This window comes from Podarcis melisellensis, assembly GCF_964234715.1.
Source record: "Podarcis melisellensis genome assembly, chromosome: 4".
Lineage (NCBI taxonomy): Eukaryota > Metazoa > Chordata > Lepidosauria > Squamata > Lacertidae > Podarcis > Podarcis melisellensis.
The window spans coordinates 104,370,214-104,385,384 of NC_138531.1; the positions used below are offsets into that span (position 1 = coordinate 104,370,214).

Consider the following 15,171-nt stretch of genomic DNA (forward strand, 5'->3'; position numbering starts at 1 on the left):
TAGTCTGTTTCTCTTTAAGTTCAATCAGAGAGAATTGTACCTTATAATCATCCAATTTTTTATTTATTGGCGGTATCTTTTGTTCAACTGCCAATACCCTCTCTTTTGCTTCCTCTGCTGTCTTCTTTGTCTCCTTAGATTCCTGCAACAATCTGTCAATCGCCTGGGTGTTGGAATTTACATTTGTCCCCAAGTCGTTTACTTTTTGCCCCAAATCCTTAATAGTCGAAGTATTTAAATCAATCTTAGCTGTCAAATTTTGTAGGGCAGATAGGATCTTGTCTAATGTTGCAGAGTCCGATCCTGTTCCTTTTGGTTCTTCCCTTTCTGTGACTTGTGGGGCAGGAAGTCCTGCTGCTGATGTTCTTCTATGCAGATATTGTTGCTGTGCCTGCAGCTGCTGCTGCTGTTTAACTTTGGCTCTTGTTGATACTTTTTCTGGAGGCTTTTCTTGTGACTTATCTGGTGTGTTTTTTTGGTCCATTACTTTGCCTCTAAAAGTCAAGGTCACACACACAGTTCCCAAGCTTACTTCTTAACCATAAGCAATAACAGCTGCAGTGGAAAATCCCCAGCTATAACACAAAGTTCCTCTAGGGGAGCAAAGTGCCAAGTTGTTTCATCAATGGTTGTTAAACAGTAACTTCATAAGCTCCCCAGTTATCTTCCCAATTGTTACAGGAATAAAATAGTTACAAACTTGGAAGCTCCCTTAAATTGTTGCCAGTCTTTCTCAGAGTTCAACAGTAAAAGTTACAATGTCCATAAAACGGTGCGTTCACAGTAGCCTTCCAGTTGTTTAAAGCAGACCAACAGACCAAAATCAAGGATGAAGCGGTGGATTTTTTATCCCCCCTTTCCCTGCTTAGGGGGGTTTCTTTTGGTCTGACAGTGAAATTTAGCTCTATTCAAAAGGAAAGTCAATGGTTCAAAGTTCCCTTGTCCCTTGCTTTCATTCTATTTACAAAATCGGCAAAGCGGACTTCCTGTTTGCACTTTGCCGATTTCAGGTCCAAATTTAAATTCAAGTTCAAAGTCCCGATCAAAGCGTCAAGTTCAAATTCAGAGTCCAATTTTAGTAGGTCTTATGCTTTGATCTTTCCCGGATTTCCGAATTCTTACTCACGGATAGCTGTTTTAATCCGACGTTTCACAGGAAAAAGGCCAGAGCTCTCTGGTAACTGCCGCGCAGCTTCTCTCCGCAGAAGTAGCGATCGACTCCAGCACAGCGCTGCACCCCCGCTCCGCTCCGGAGCTCTTTTCAGAGCTCCTTTGATAGTTCGGGAGGGCGCGAAAACGTGCCCACTGAGTCCCACGGCCCCAGGCTTCTCCCGCCTGCAGGTTTTTTAAGGGTCCTCCGCTTCGCTGTAGTGGTGGACCCGGTTTCTGCGGAGCTTCTCCCTCCGTTACAGAGGGAATCCGCCATTACCGATGGCGCCGCCTCCGGAAGCCAAATGTCTCTTTAAACTTCTTCAACCACCTTCCCTCTCTCCCTCATAAGTCTTCTCCCAAAATAAGATTCAAAGTTTCTACTTATCTCTTCTTCAGCTCTTTGTTTTAAAGTAGCCTTTGCCTCAGCACATTGTTACTGAGGACTTTCACTTTTGTACTCACTCAGCAGGGAGTGTTATTTCCTTTTTCTGCTCTTGCGACTTTCTATCACTGCATCATTTTCTCTCCGCTGCTGGGATAGACTCCCTTCTTCATCCTACCACATCTGAATCTTCTTCGGTAGAAAAATACGGTAATTGAACAATCATAATTGCATTACATTCTTGATTAAATTATCTTTCCATTAATATATAATTTTATGATATTACTCCAAAAGAAGTGGTTTTATGAGCCATAAAACGTCTGAAATACACTTTTTTCCAAAAGGCTTCCACAATTTTGGCCACTACTGTATATCAAACAAAGCAACATTCAACAACCCATAAGAATCCAATAATAAATATGTTGGTTAATGACAAACAACAAAGGTAATGAACACACACACAGTTCCTTTCAGTTCTTCTCCATTTCTTCCCAAGGCTCTAATCCCTTTTTGTCTCCATTGCAGATTGTGATGAACTGGAAATCGAGAACAAGGGTGACCACAACAAAATCCCCAGAGAGGAGAAGCCACGTAAAAATTTGGAATGTGGCGAGAGCTGCAGTCAGAGCTCCCATTCCACTTCCCATGAACAAAATCTCATCGGAAAGAAACCCCATCAGTGCATGGAATGTGGAAAGAGCTTCACTAATAGCTCCTATCTCACTTCCCATCAGAGAATTCATACAGGGGAGAAACCCTATCAGTGTGTGGAATGTGGAAAGAGCTTCAGTAGGAGCGACCATCTCAATACCCATCAAAGAATTCATACAGGGGAGAAACCATATAAATGTGTGTTTTGTGGGAAAAACTTTGCTGATAGATCCACTCTCACTTTCCATAAAAGAATTCATACAGGGGAGAAACCCTATCAGTGTGTGGAATGTGGAAAGTGCTTCAGTCAGAGCCGTCATCTCAGTTCCCATCAAAGAATTCATACAGGGGAGAAACCCTATCAGTGTGTGGAATGTGGAAAAAGCTTCCATCAGAGATCCTATCTCACTTCCCATCAAAAAATTCACACAGGCCAGAGACCCTATCAGTGTGTGGATTGTGGGAAGAACTTCACTGATAGATCCACTCTCACTTTCCATAAAAGAATTCATACAGGTGAGAAACCATATCAGTGTATGGAATGTGGAAAGAGCTTCAGTAGGAGCTCCTCTCTCAATTCCCATAAAAGAATACATACAGGGGAGAAACCATATCAGTGTGTGGAATGTGGAAAGAGCTTCAGTCAGAGCCACAATCTCAGTTCCCATCAAAGAATGCATGCAGGGGGAAAACCCTATCAGTGTGTGGAATGTGGGAAGAACTTCACTCATAGATCCTCTCTCACTTCCCATCAAAGAATTCATACAGGGGAGAAACCCTATCAGTGCGTGGAATGTGGAAAGAGCTTCAGTCACAGCCACAGGCTCACTTCCCATCAGAAAATTCATACAGGGGAGAAACACTATCTGTGTGTGGAATGTGGAAAGAGCTTCACTAATAACTCCTCTCTCACTTCCCATCAAAGAATTCATACAGGGGAGAAACCATATCAGTGTGTGGAATGTGGAAAGAGCTTCAGTAAGAGCTGCAATCTCACTTCCCATCAAAGAATTCATACAGGGGAGAAACCCTATCAGTGCATGGAATGTGGAAAGAGCTTCAATCAGAGGTCCTCCCTCACTTCCCATCAAAGAATTCATACAAGGGAGAAACCCCATCCATGTGTGGAATGTGGAAAGAGCTTTAGTTCGGGCTGCAATCTCACTTCCCATCAGAGAATTCATACAAAGGTTGGGAAATCCTCCATTATATAGCTTTAGGAGCCAGGCAAATACCTACCTGTTTAGGGAGGTTTTTAATGTCTGATGTTTTAATGTATTTTTAGTTGTTTGTTGGAAGCCGCCCAGAGTGCCTAGGGAAACCCAGCCAGATCAGCAGGGTATAAATAATAAAGCAACATCTTTGCTTTGGTGTTTTACAACCTGTGCATTGTCTCTGTCATTTGCTGTGGCAATAATCAATCATCAACAAAAACAAGAACATATGAAAATTGCCCATGACTCGACTTGCTGTACAGACACTTGTCGGCAGGGCCTTGCTTGTACCCAAGCTGCATCAGCATCTTGTGCAGTTTCTGATTCCAGGCCCTAGCAGCCTGCTTAAGTCCATAAAGTCCTTTCTGCAGTTTGCACACTAAATGTGCCTCATGTGGTTTAAGAAAACCTTATGCTGTCTCATGTAGGTTTCCTCTGAAATCTGTCCATGAAGAAAGGCAGTTGCAATGTCAATGTGCCTAATTTCTATTTGCTTGGAGGCTGCAATGCTCAACGCATTCTTAGGACTTCCGGTCTAGCTGCCATGGCAAGCGGCTGTGTCCATTCCAGCAGAGCCTTTCCTGCGGCTAATGAGGATAATATGGGAGTAAATATCCTCCCCGAAACCCCCTGGGCCAGGGGGCCAGCTCCACCCGCAGATCATCTGATACCTGCTGCCTGTCCTGAAGGAATGTGGAGGGCAGGGGTGCAGGGTGCTATGCACTGCACGTCTCGGCAACTCTCCAGAGCTGGCTCCATGAGCAGAAGAAACCTGTTTTTTAAGATAAAATTCAGACTTAACTAATAGGCATCCTCTGAACTAGTGGAGATAAAATAATTTGCTAATTAAATCAGCCACTGAGAAGGTTTTGATCTGGAGAAAGACTTTAGTCGTAACTGAGGGAGGTGAGCCTCTACTATATTTTTTGATATATTTTGCATCTGCTGTTTTATTTGGCAAATCTTCCTTTGAAAAACTGTTGGAAATATACAAGTAAATGCTAAGTTTAACTACAAAATTGACTATGTGAAATTATAATTATGGCTCTAGCAACAACCTCCTTTGCTAAAATGCTTTAACTTGAGCTCTTGAGCCCAAAACCCAGCTGTATAAACAAGTGCTCAGAGCCCTCTCCTTTATCAGTTTGTGATGGCAAGGATGGCCTTGACTCTACCAGTAGAACAGGGAAGACACATCTGAGCCTTATCTTATATCCTGACCACAAAGGCGCACAGACCTAGTCTGGGAACAGCGCCAGAGGGTGTTCTTGGAGATGGTGACCTCTTGCTCCAAGATAAGAGTAGGAACAGGAAGATCCTTTTATGGTCAGAAGTATAGGAAGGAATACCCATTTATGGTTAAGAGTGTCAGAGCAGGAACATCTGTGATGTCCACCTGCGTGTACAAGGTGACGTGGTTGGATTCCTGGGGAAGGGGGAGAGGGTGTCTGGAGGATATATATACTGCATGAAATTTCTCATTTCTTTGGACTTGCTGTGGACACACCACACAGGTGCCTTTCTGCTGTTCCGGAGAGCAGAAATAAAGAACTCTTTCTCTGAACCAACCCTCGGTGTCATTTGACTTCCTTCCTCCTGTCCGGGAGCAACACAGACCCAATCGGTGAACTCCAATAAGGCTGCAGAATGACAAAAAAAGAACCCCAGACGGGAATTATTGTGTTTATGCTGAGGCATCAGCTCATTAGCATTTGGAAAGACAGTACAGAAGAGAATTCTGGATGTCAGCCTGGGCTAATGGCAGATTGGTTGTGGCACAGTTTAAAATGCCCTGTGAGCGGAAAACGACAATGTTTAAGATCTAGGACACATAAAGGACTGACCCGCCTGTTAAATTAAAGGATGGATTAATCTATAGACCTAGGGGGAGGTGAGCCTTCATCATTTTCTTTTCATATATTTGCATCTGCAGTTCTACCTGGCAAACCTCTCTGGGAAAGTCTACTATTTGAAATATGCATTAGGGACGGAAGCCAGGACCTTCACCACATAGGGGCAAAGTGTGTTCCTCTTGGGATCCTGCAGAGCATGTTCCAAATCTGAATTTCCATTCAGCAGATTGTAGGAATGTAGAATCGTAGAGTTGGAAGGGACCCTGGGGTCATCTAGTCCAACCCCCGGTGAGGCAGGATAATCAGGAGACGCTGGATAAAGGTTCCCTTTGGCAGAACTGCTAAGCACCAGGGGCAGAAGGACAAGATTCTGGCTCCTTCTGCCGCCTGCAATCCAAGGCCCAGAGTGGGTGTTTCTCATTTCATGCAGCAGAAGAGCCACTAGAGTTGGGGGGCAGAAGCAGTGGGGGGGGGGGAGGTGGCTGGTCCGGTCGGATGGTCTCTCTGGCAGCGCCAGGAAGACCACGAAGAAGACATTTCTCTCGTTGCCTCATGGAGGAAGAAGGAGAGGAAGGTGTCTGTCTCTGAAAGCCAAGCTGGCTGCATCACTTTCCCCTCCCTGAGGTTTCTCTCACTGGCCATGGGCAGGGGGGAGTGGCTGTTCCTGGTGGCTCCCCTGGGAGCTGGGGCGGGCAGGAGACAACCAGACCACCCAGCAGAGTTTCTGGCTTCAATGTTCCAGTGTCCCCTTCCACCACCCTAGCCCCCCAGGGGCCTCCATGGCGCTTAAACTGTACGGACCTTTGTCGGCAAGGTGATGTCTCTGCTTTTTAAGATGCTGTCTAGGTTTGGCATTGCTTTTCTCCCAAGAAGCAGGCATCCTTTAATTTCGTGACTGCTGTCACCATCTGCTGTGATCATGGGTGTTCTCTCTCTGCAGGTAAATTCAAACTGTAACTTTCCCTCCTTTTGTAGTCATGACCAGCTGTACCTAATCAGCTCAGAACTCACAGAAAAGGTTCTTAAAGTTACAATCATCTTTTCTGTTTCTTTGCAGAATGACTCCTAACATGGAATGAGGAGAGGCGGTTAAAGTATGGATTTTCTAGGAATTTATAAAGCTAGGTACCTTACCTGAGCTGTCAAGTCAAAAGGATACCTTCAGGCCTAATATTTGTAACATTGCAACAACTATAAAGATGTGCCTCCCCCATGATTTCCATAACATTTAATTTTTTTTGCCTAGGGAATTCCAGGAGGTGGGGGAATCATTTGTCCTATTCCAATAATCTGCTTGCATAGGTTTAATGTTATTTGGAGACAGTAACACCCATTAATTTCACGTTATCTAGGTGTTTATTCAGGTGAGGATGAATAAAACACTCTAGAAAAATCCTTCATGACTAGCTGCTTTCCCCCAATTTCTTAGCTAGAAATAACTGATATTGAGAAGGAAGAGAGAGAGACCCTATCCCTCAAACTTTGGGGATTTAGTAGGCATCATTTGGGCGATGCTGCCCCACTCCAGTTTGCCTCTGTCGGCCCCTGATGCCCCTTTCCTGTGGCCCCCGAATGGCTCTCTCCTCATCCGCCTGTCTAGGGAGACAATGGGGGACGGCTCAAGCGGTGGGGAGATTGCAAGGCCTGCTGGGGCAGCTGGCTGCTGTGACGGACAGCAGAGCCAGAGCAGAGTCTGGGGGTGCAGTGCCTCACCATTCCACCAGGGGGCCAGAGCCTCTTTCTGATTGGCTACCCGGAGGGGGGTGGCGCCAGCACTTTTGGAGGGAAAATAAAGAGAGCCGTTTCTGAGGGGATTTGAGATGGGAGAGAGGGAAGGTTGGGAGAAGAAGGGGATGAGGAGAGGGTGGAGGGAGGGGGAAGTGGCTCTGATCTGAGTGGATCCTCCGCTCTGAGGAGAATATCTATGGAGCCAGAGGAAGGAGCCTCACAGCTGAGATGGGGAGACCATGTTGAGGGTCTGAAGGGAGTATTCAGATGGGAGAGAAGCTATGGGAAGACTCTCTTCTTCTTCTTCTGGGGTCTCCTTCCAGTCAGGAGGAGAGAGATCTTCTAGGAAAAGGAGATTCCCAAGTCCGTGGCAAGGGCTGAGAGGATCCCCTGGGTCTGGCATACAAAGGAAAATACCTCGGGAGTGGGACTGCTAAGAGAGAGGGGAAGCGAGGAAAAGTGGCCCCTCGCTCACGGACCAAAGTATGAAGCCGTGAAGGAAGCTGGGCTGTGTCAAAAGTACCTCACGGAAAGACCCCTCATAACTAAGTTCGGGGGTGAGAGAGAAGCAGCAGAAAGAGAGTTCAGCCTTTCACCATCTATTCTGGAAACCTGAACATCTACCTGAAGTGCGACAACTGAATTACAAGAATTCAGAATTAAAAGCCTAGTAGATGAAGGGAACGCAGTGGATGTAGCCTACCTTGATTTTAGCAAGGCATTTGACAAGGTGCCCCATGATATTCTTGTAAAGAAGCTGGTAAAATGCGGACTTGACTATGCTACCACTCAGTGGATTTGTAACCGACCGAACTGACCGAACCCAAAGGGTGCTCATCAATGGTTCCTCTTAGAATAGAATCATAGAGTTGGAAGAGACCACAAGGGCCATCGAGTCCAACCCCCTGCCAAGCAGGAAACCCCATCAGAGCACTCCTGACATATGGTTGTCAAGCCTCTGCTTAAAGACCTCCAAAGAAGGAGACTCCACCCTACTCCTTGGCTGGAGAAGAGTGACTAGTGGGGTGCCACAGGGTTCTGTCTTGGGCTCGGTCTTATTCAACATCTTTATCAACGACTTGGATGATGGACTCAAGTGCATCCTGATCAAATTTGCAGATGACACCAAACTGGGAGGGGTGGCTAACACCCCAGAGGACAGGGTCACACTTCAAAACGACCTTGACAGATTAGAGAACTGGGCCAAAACAAACAAGATGAATTTTAACAGGGAGAAATATAAAGTATTGCACTTGGGCAAAAAAATGAGAGGCACAAATACAAGATGGGTGACACCTGGCTTGAGAGCAGTACATGTGAAAAGGATCTAGGAGTCTTGGTTGACCACAAACTTGACATGAGCCAACAGTGTGACGCGGCAGCTAAAAAAGCCAATGCAATTCTGGGCTGCATCAATAGGACTATAGCATCTAGATCAAGGGAAGTAATAGTGCCACTGTATTCTGCTCTGGTCAGACCTCACCTGGAGTACTGTGTCCAGTTCTGGGCACCACAGTTCAAGAAGGACACTGACAAACTGGAACGTGTCCAGAGGAGGGCAACCAAAATGGTCAAAAGCCTGGAAACGATGCCTTATGAGGAACGGCTAAGGGAGCTGGGCATGTTTAGCCTGGAGAAGAGGAGGTTAAGGGGTGATATGATAGCCATGTTCAAGGGTATAAATGGATGTCACATAGAGGAGGAAGAAAGGTTGTTTTCTGCTGCTCTAGAGAAGCGGACACGGAGCAATGGATCCAAACTACAAGAAAGAAGATTCCACCTAAACATTAGGAAGAACTTCCTGACAGTAAGAGCTGTTCGACAGTGGAATTTGCTGCCAAGGAGTGTGGTGGAGTCTCCTTCTTTGGAGGTCTTGAAGCAGAGGCTTGACAACCATATGTCAGGAGTGCTCTGATGGGGTTTCCTGCTTGGCAGGGGGTTGGACTCGATGGGCCTTGTGGTCTCTTCCAACTCTATGATTCTATGATTTAGCTGAAGTAATAAGTTAACTTCTACCTGAAAGAACACATCTCCCGTCTTCACTTTGTTTCACCATTCTCTTTTTTGTAAATATAACTTTCCTTGTCTGAATATCTCCTGCCTGAGGTTCCCTGGATTGCAGTTTCTCTCACACAAGACACCCCACAAAGTAGCCTGTGGGAAATCGTAGACATTTGTTCAATCTTCATCATCTTCATTTTATTTTATTTGTAACCTTTCCATTGTTAAAACAACGCTCAAGGCAGCTTACAACATGATAGGCAAAGGGCCTTCTCGGTGGTGGCGCCTCTTCTGTGGAACGCCCTCCCATCGGATGTCAAAGAAATAAACAACTCTCTGACGTTTAGAAGACTCCTGAAGGCAGCCCTGTTTAGGGAAGTTTTTAAGGATTGATGTTTTAATGTAGTTTTAATCATGTGTTGTAGGCTGCCCAGAGTGGCTGGAGAAACCCAGCCAGATGGGTGGGGCATAAGTAATAAATTATTGTTGTTATTGTTATGACAAGATTTACATAATTACCAACATAACCAAAGTCAAAAACGATAAGCAAAACACATCCAAAGGTACACAACCAAATGGAAAAGAATTTCCACATAAATCATAAGATCTAAAATTTGGAATACAACATTAATGTCAATAACAATTGAAAATGACACAGATAAAAACCCAAAACCATTTGAAGAAGGAGGCCTATCTGCCCAGCAGTAGCAGCAGTATTTTTATTATTATTATTATTATTATTATTATTATTATTATTATTTATACATACCCTGCGCATCTGGCTGGTTTTTCCCAAGCCACTCTGGGCGGTTTCCAACAAAATATTAAAATACAATAGTCCATCAAATATTAAAAGCTTCCCTAAGCATAACAACCATCCATTTTTAGTCCATTGAGTTAGAAATTCCGCATTTCTGGAAGGGGAAATGGCATACTATTGAATGTTTGCATAGCAACATGCTTAAGAATATTTTGGTTATTCATGATGACTGGGGGTTGGACTGGATGACCCTGGGATCTCCTCCTATCTCTCCACTCCTGAATTCTAGGAGTGCCTCCTGTAAAGTCCTTTCCCCTGCAAGCTCTTCCTCTGGTTTCCGGCCAAGGGAGGGAGATGCTCAGAGTGTTATGTATTGAAGTACCACTGTATATAGTTTTCACTCAGGTCCACGTCAGTTACTTTAGGCGGGAAGCCCTGGGTGTTGCTGCTACAATGTTGACAGCCTATAAAAGCCGGCCAGCTGAGCTGTTTGCTGTCCAGTTCTGTTCCAGCTTACAAATAAAGAGCTGCTTTGGAGAAATCGCTGCATCGTCTCCCCACTATTGAACACAGAGCCCAGCCGAGAGCCAAAGGCCCCCCCAAAAAAGGATCCCTTGCCATAGGCGGAGCCAGGGAGAAGCTGCCCCCTTAGAGCCATTAAAAAGAACAGAAATGAATAGAAATCAGAGTTCTGCCCTGGCCACGTGAGTGTGCAATGCAGGGGGGGGGGCTGAGCTGGGTGGACTCGGCTTGGCAAGGGTTAAAGGGAACCGAGCTGCCTTCCTAGAGAGGCCAGGATGAGGTTTCCGGCTTCCCAGGCAGCAAGGTCCCTCTTCTTCCTTTGTCGTGTCCTCCTCTTCGTCCCCCCCCCCCCCCGGGACCCTCCTCTCTTTCCCAGCATCAGGGTCTTTGCCAGGGAGGCTTCTCTTCTCAGAGCCCAATTCTGGGAGAGAGCGAGAGAGGGCTGAGCTGGAGGGGGGGGGTCTGGCCTTGCAAGGGTTAAAGGGAACAGAGCTGCCTTCCTAGAGAGGCCAGGAAGCAAGGGGGGCAGGTCCTCCAGAGCCAAGCCCCCTCCCTCCCCAGTCCTTTCCTGCTTGGGTGTCTCTCCTGCAAGGGCTGCCTCCCTGCCCCCCCTCTCTCTCTCTCTCTCTGGGATCTGGTGAGTCTCCCCTCTCTCTCTCTGGGATCTGGTGGGGGTCCCAGGGCTGCAGCAGGGGAGGAGGCCGGGGGGGGCTGATCTGCTCCTGCAGGGGGGGGACCCCAAGTCAAGGAGGAGAGGGTCAGGGGTGCAAAGACCCCCCCATATGCTCCTGCTACCCAGAGGAGGAAGGAGCCCCGGGGCTGAGAGCCAGGAGGAAGGTCAGGGAAGGAGAGAGATCCTGCCGGGAAGAGGGGGGGGACCCCAAGTCAGGGGGGGAGGAGAGGGTCCTGCCAGGGAGGGGCCAGGGCTGCCACGCTCTCCCTCCTTCCTGCAGAGCAGAGGATCCCAAACTCATCTGGCCTTCCGCCCCCCCCCTTCAGAAAAAATCTCCCTTCTTTGAACAAAGGAGTTCCTGGGACTTTAACTCTGTGTGACGTCGCTCAGCCTCATTGCACAACAGAGGAAACATCTGCAAATGGTTTTCCAAAGCTGGACAAGGAGGTGGACTAGCCCCCCCCCCAAATAACTCACGGGGAGGGAGGGAGGAAGGAAGGAAATGTTGGAGAGAAAGGCCAGGAATAAAGAGAGGGATCCCAGCCCAGAGTCTGGCTGCTGCATTGGGGACCAGTTTCCCAGTGTCTCCAGCCATCTAAGAGAATAATAATGTCCAGATACGTTCCTGGCCCTCAGAGCAAAGGAAAAGAGACCCCACCCCAGGAGTCTGTCTGGAGAGCAGCAGAGAGTCCAAGTGCAAGAAAAGGAGACAGAAGCAGGGGAGTGGGGGTGAGGAGCAACTCCTGAGGACCCCCAGGCGAGGACCCCCACTAGAGCCAGGCATCCATTTTCCACAAGATACAAATTATTCCCTTGTCAGTCAGTTCTGACTTCTTGCATTTACTCGAAGGCAGGAGCAACTAGACTGATTCACCTCAGAGAAATCCCTTCAGTTGCCTCGGTGTGACGTCACTCAGCGTCATTACACAACAGAGGAAACATCTGCAAATGGTTTTCCAAAGCTGGACGAGGAGGTGGACTAGCCCCCCCCAAAAAAAACCATGCGGAGGAAGGAAGGAAAGGCTGACTGCCGCATTGGGGACCAGTTTCCCAGTGTCTCCCAGGGCAGCTCCCCACAGAGGCCACGGCAGCAATCCCCTCGCACCCAGAACAGGGCATCCCAGGACCACATCCTCTCTCTCCCAAAGGGATTGTTGCTGGCAAAGCAGCCGGAAATGGGCACTGCTACTCACTGAACCTGCAGGGACCTGGGCATCAATGGCTGTGTGTGTGTTTTAAGCTATCTAATAGAATAATAGTAATAAATTGCCTGCCTATATTTCAAGGGAGATGTATTTGGCCCCGCCCACTTGGCCCTCAGGGGGTTGGCCAGATACATACCTGGCCCTTGGAGCAAAGAAAAAGGGACCCCACCCAGGAGTCTGTCTTGAGAGCGGCAGAGAGACCAAGTGCAAGAAAAGGAGACAGAAGCAGGGGAGTTGGGGTGGGGGGAGCAACTCCTGAGGACCCCCAGGTGAGGACCCCCTCTAGAGCCAGGCATCCATTTTCCACAAGATACAAATGACTCCCTTGTCAGTCAGTTCTGACTTCATGCATTTACTTTAGTGAAGCTTTTATTGTTTGATGAATTACTGTATTTTAATATTTTGTTGGAAGCCGCCAAGAGTGGCTGGGGAAGCCCAGCCAGATGGGTGGGGCATAAATAAATTATTATTATTATTATGTTTTATTTACTGGAAGGCAGGAGCAACCAGGCTGATTCACATCACATAAATCCCTTACGTTGCCTCCACATTGTGCATTGCAATCTTCCTTCTTGGAGGGCTAGAGTATGGTTACCAGATATTTTTCAATGAATCCAGGGACACTCCCACCCCCACCCCAAGCTGAGTAGCAACAGGGAGTCAGTAGTGGGGATGGTGAGGCAAAAGACCCTGGCTCCCTCTCCTTCTGCCAGAAGCCCCCCTCCCTGCTTGTCTCTCACAGCCAGGAGACCTCCGAAAATGGAGGAGCAAAGGCAGGCTGCACACTGGCGCACTGTTGGATCGCTTGCAAGAAGGGTCAGGGTTGGCCCTGTCCATAAGAAATCCAGTTGCAGCAGATGAATGCCCATAATTAAAACACAGAATAAAAGAATTCCATTAAAGCGTTGAAATAAGCACCCAGAATTAAAATATGCAGCAAAGCAATCCTATTGAAACAGCGCAGCAATTAAGAGGAGGACATTTCCCTTTTCTTTTAGGGTCCAGTTTGCTTTGAAGACGTCTTTGTCTGTTTCACGGACGAGGAGTGGGCGTTGCTGGATCCTGACCAGAGAGCTCTGCATAAGGACGTCATGGAGGAGAATCGTGGGATTGTGGCCTCTCTTGGTAAGGCTCCCTGTGGGATCGTCCTATCTGCCAGGAAATTCAAAAAATACCTCTGTGTGACAAACCTCATACATTTCCACAGAGCTCAGCAACGCCCCCTCCAACACCTGGAAATCTAACACCCCCACAATAAACCTTGAACAGTAAATTACTTTCCCCCCTATATATATAATTTTTAAAATTATATTCCCTTTAATATCGTACATTCGCATCATCATTATCCGCTACACCACCCTGGCTCTTTGGAGCCTCAACTTCCTTCCCTGCTGCCTCATGGCTTTCAAAATTAACATTTATATCATTGCAATTTGTACATTTTCCAATTCTTATTACACTCATTACAGAATGGCTCAAAAATTAATATAGAAAGGTAGAAAATTATCATTACAAGTCTTCAGACAACCCTGCTAGTGATGTTTATTGCTTACAATAATCTTTCAGATATCGTATAAATTTACTCCAAGCCTTTTGGAATACGTAATCGTGCTGGTTTTGAATTTTTCCTGTCAGTGTCACCAGATCTGCAAAGTCCATCATTTTCTTTTATTTATTTATTAAAAAAATATTTATTTATACAACAAGAAAAAACAAGAAAACACACACACACAAAAAAACCCCCACAAGTACCAAATTACACACAAATTACAAAAATAACCATAGACGCATAATATTCTTGACAAACAATAAAACATCTATTGGTCTTAACACTAAAGACCCAACTTCCCGTCTATTCCATATTTCATGTTCAAATTACTTAATGCCAATACACATTTTTTTCATAATTAAACTTATTCTCAATAAATCTAATTTCTTCTCTCTACCTAGCAACTATTACTGAAGTTCCTCGAATGCTGCAACAGAATTTAAACTACTATATTTATTTTTCAGATATTCTTTGAAAACCTCCCATTTAGAAACAAATTCCTGTTTGGATTTATTCTTTATTTTTTCTGATAAACCATCTAATTCGGCATACAGTGGTGCCTCGCAAGACGAAATTAATTCGTTCCGCAAGTCTCTTCGTCTTGCGAGTTTTTCGTCTTGCGATGCACGGTTTTCCATAGGAATGCATTGAAAATCAATTAATGCGTTCCTATGGAAACCGCCTTCCCCCGACCTCTTCTGGCGGGCGGCATTTTAAAATCGCCCGGGACAGCGGAGGACTTCTCCGCTGTCCGGGGCGATTTAAAAGCCCCTGGGAAGGCAGGCAGGGGGGACAAAGACTTTTGCCCCCCCCCCCCCGCCTGCCTTCAGAAAAGGTCCAGGAGAGGCGCGGACCTCTCCGCAAGGAGCGCGCTCCTTGCGGAGAGTTGCAAGCGCGCCCAGGCTTTCCCGCCCCGCCGCCGGGCTTCGGGACATCGTTCCGATGCCGGGCGGCGGGGGGAGGCTTTCTCGCCCCGTCGCCCGGCATCGGGACGATGCCCCGAAGCCGGGCGGCGGGGGGAGGCTTTCTCGCCCCGTCGCCCGGCATCGGGACATGGTTCCGATGCCAGGCGGCGGGGGGAGGCTTTCTCGCCCCGTCGCCCGGCATCGGGACATGGTTCCGATGCCAGGCGGCGGGGGGAGGCTTTCTCGCCCCGTCGCCCGGCATCGGGACGATGCCCCGAAGCCGGGCGGCGGGGGGAGGCTTTCTCGCCCCGTCGCCCGGCATCGGGACGATGCCCCGAAGCCGGGCGGCGGGGGGAGGCTTTCCCGCCCCGCCGCCCGGCATCGGGACGATGCCCCGAAGCCGGGCGGCGGGGGGAGGCTTTCTCGCCCCGTCGCCCAGCATCGGGACATGGTTCCGATGCCAGGCGGCGGGGGGAGGCTTTCCCGCCCCGTCGCCCGGCATCGGGACATGGTTCCGATGCCAGGCGGCGGGGGGAGGCTTTCTCGCCCCGTCGCCCGGCATCGGGACATGGTTCC

General features: G+C 47.6%; 2 protein-coding genes across 4 annotated transcripts in view; both read left to right on the forward strand.

Annotated features, from left to right (window-relative positions):
* LOC309369177 (uncharacterized protein) overlaps positions 1–15,171 on the forward strand; it is a 111,776-nt gene that overhangs the window by 25,254 nt on the left and 71,351 nt on the right. The window lies entirely within an intron of this gene.
* Positions 1–15,171, forward strand: part of LOC309369107 (uncharacterized protein) — a 60,026-nt gene that overhangs the window by 22,495 nt on the left and 22,360 nt on the right. The window contains exon 4 of one of the 2 annotated variants that reach the window (XM_081909785.1): positions 13,140–13,266. The exons of the other annotated variant lie outside the window; for it this stretch is intronic. Coding sequence (XP_081765911.1) covers positions 13,140–13,266 — 127 coding nt within the window. The remainder of the gene's footprint in view (positions 1–13,139; positions 13,267–15,171) is intronic. 2 annotated transcript variants of the gene reach the window in all.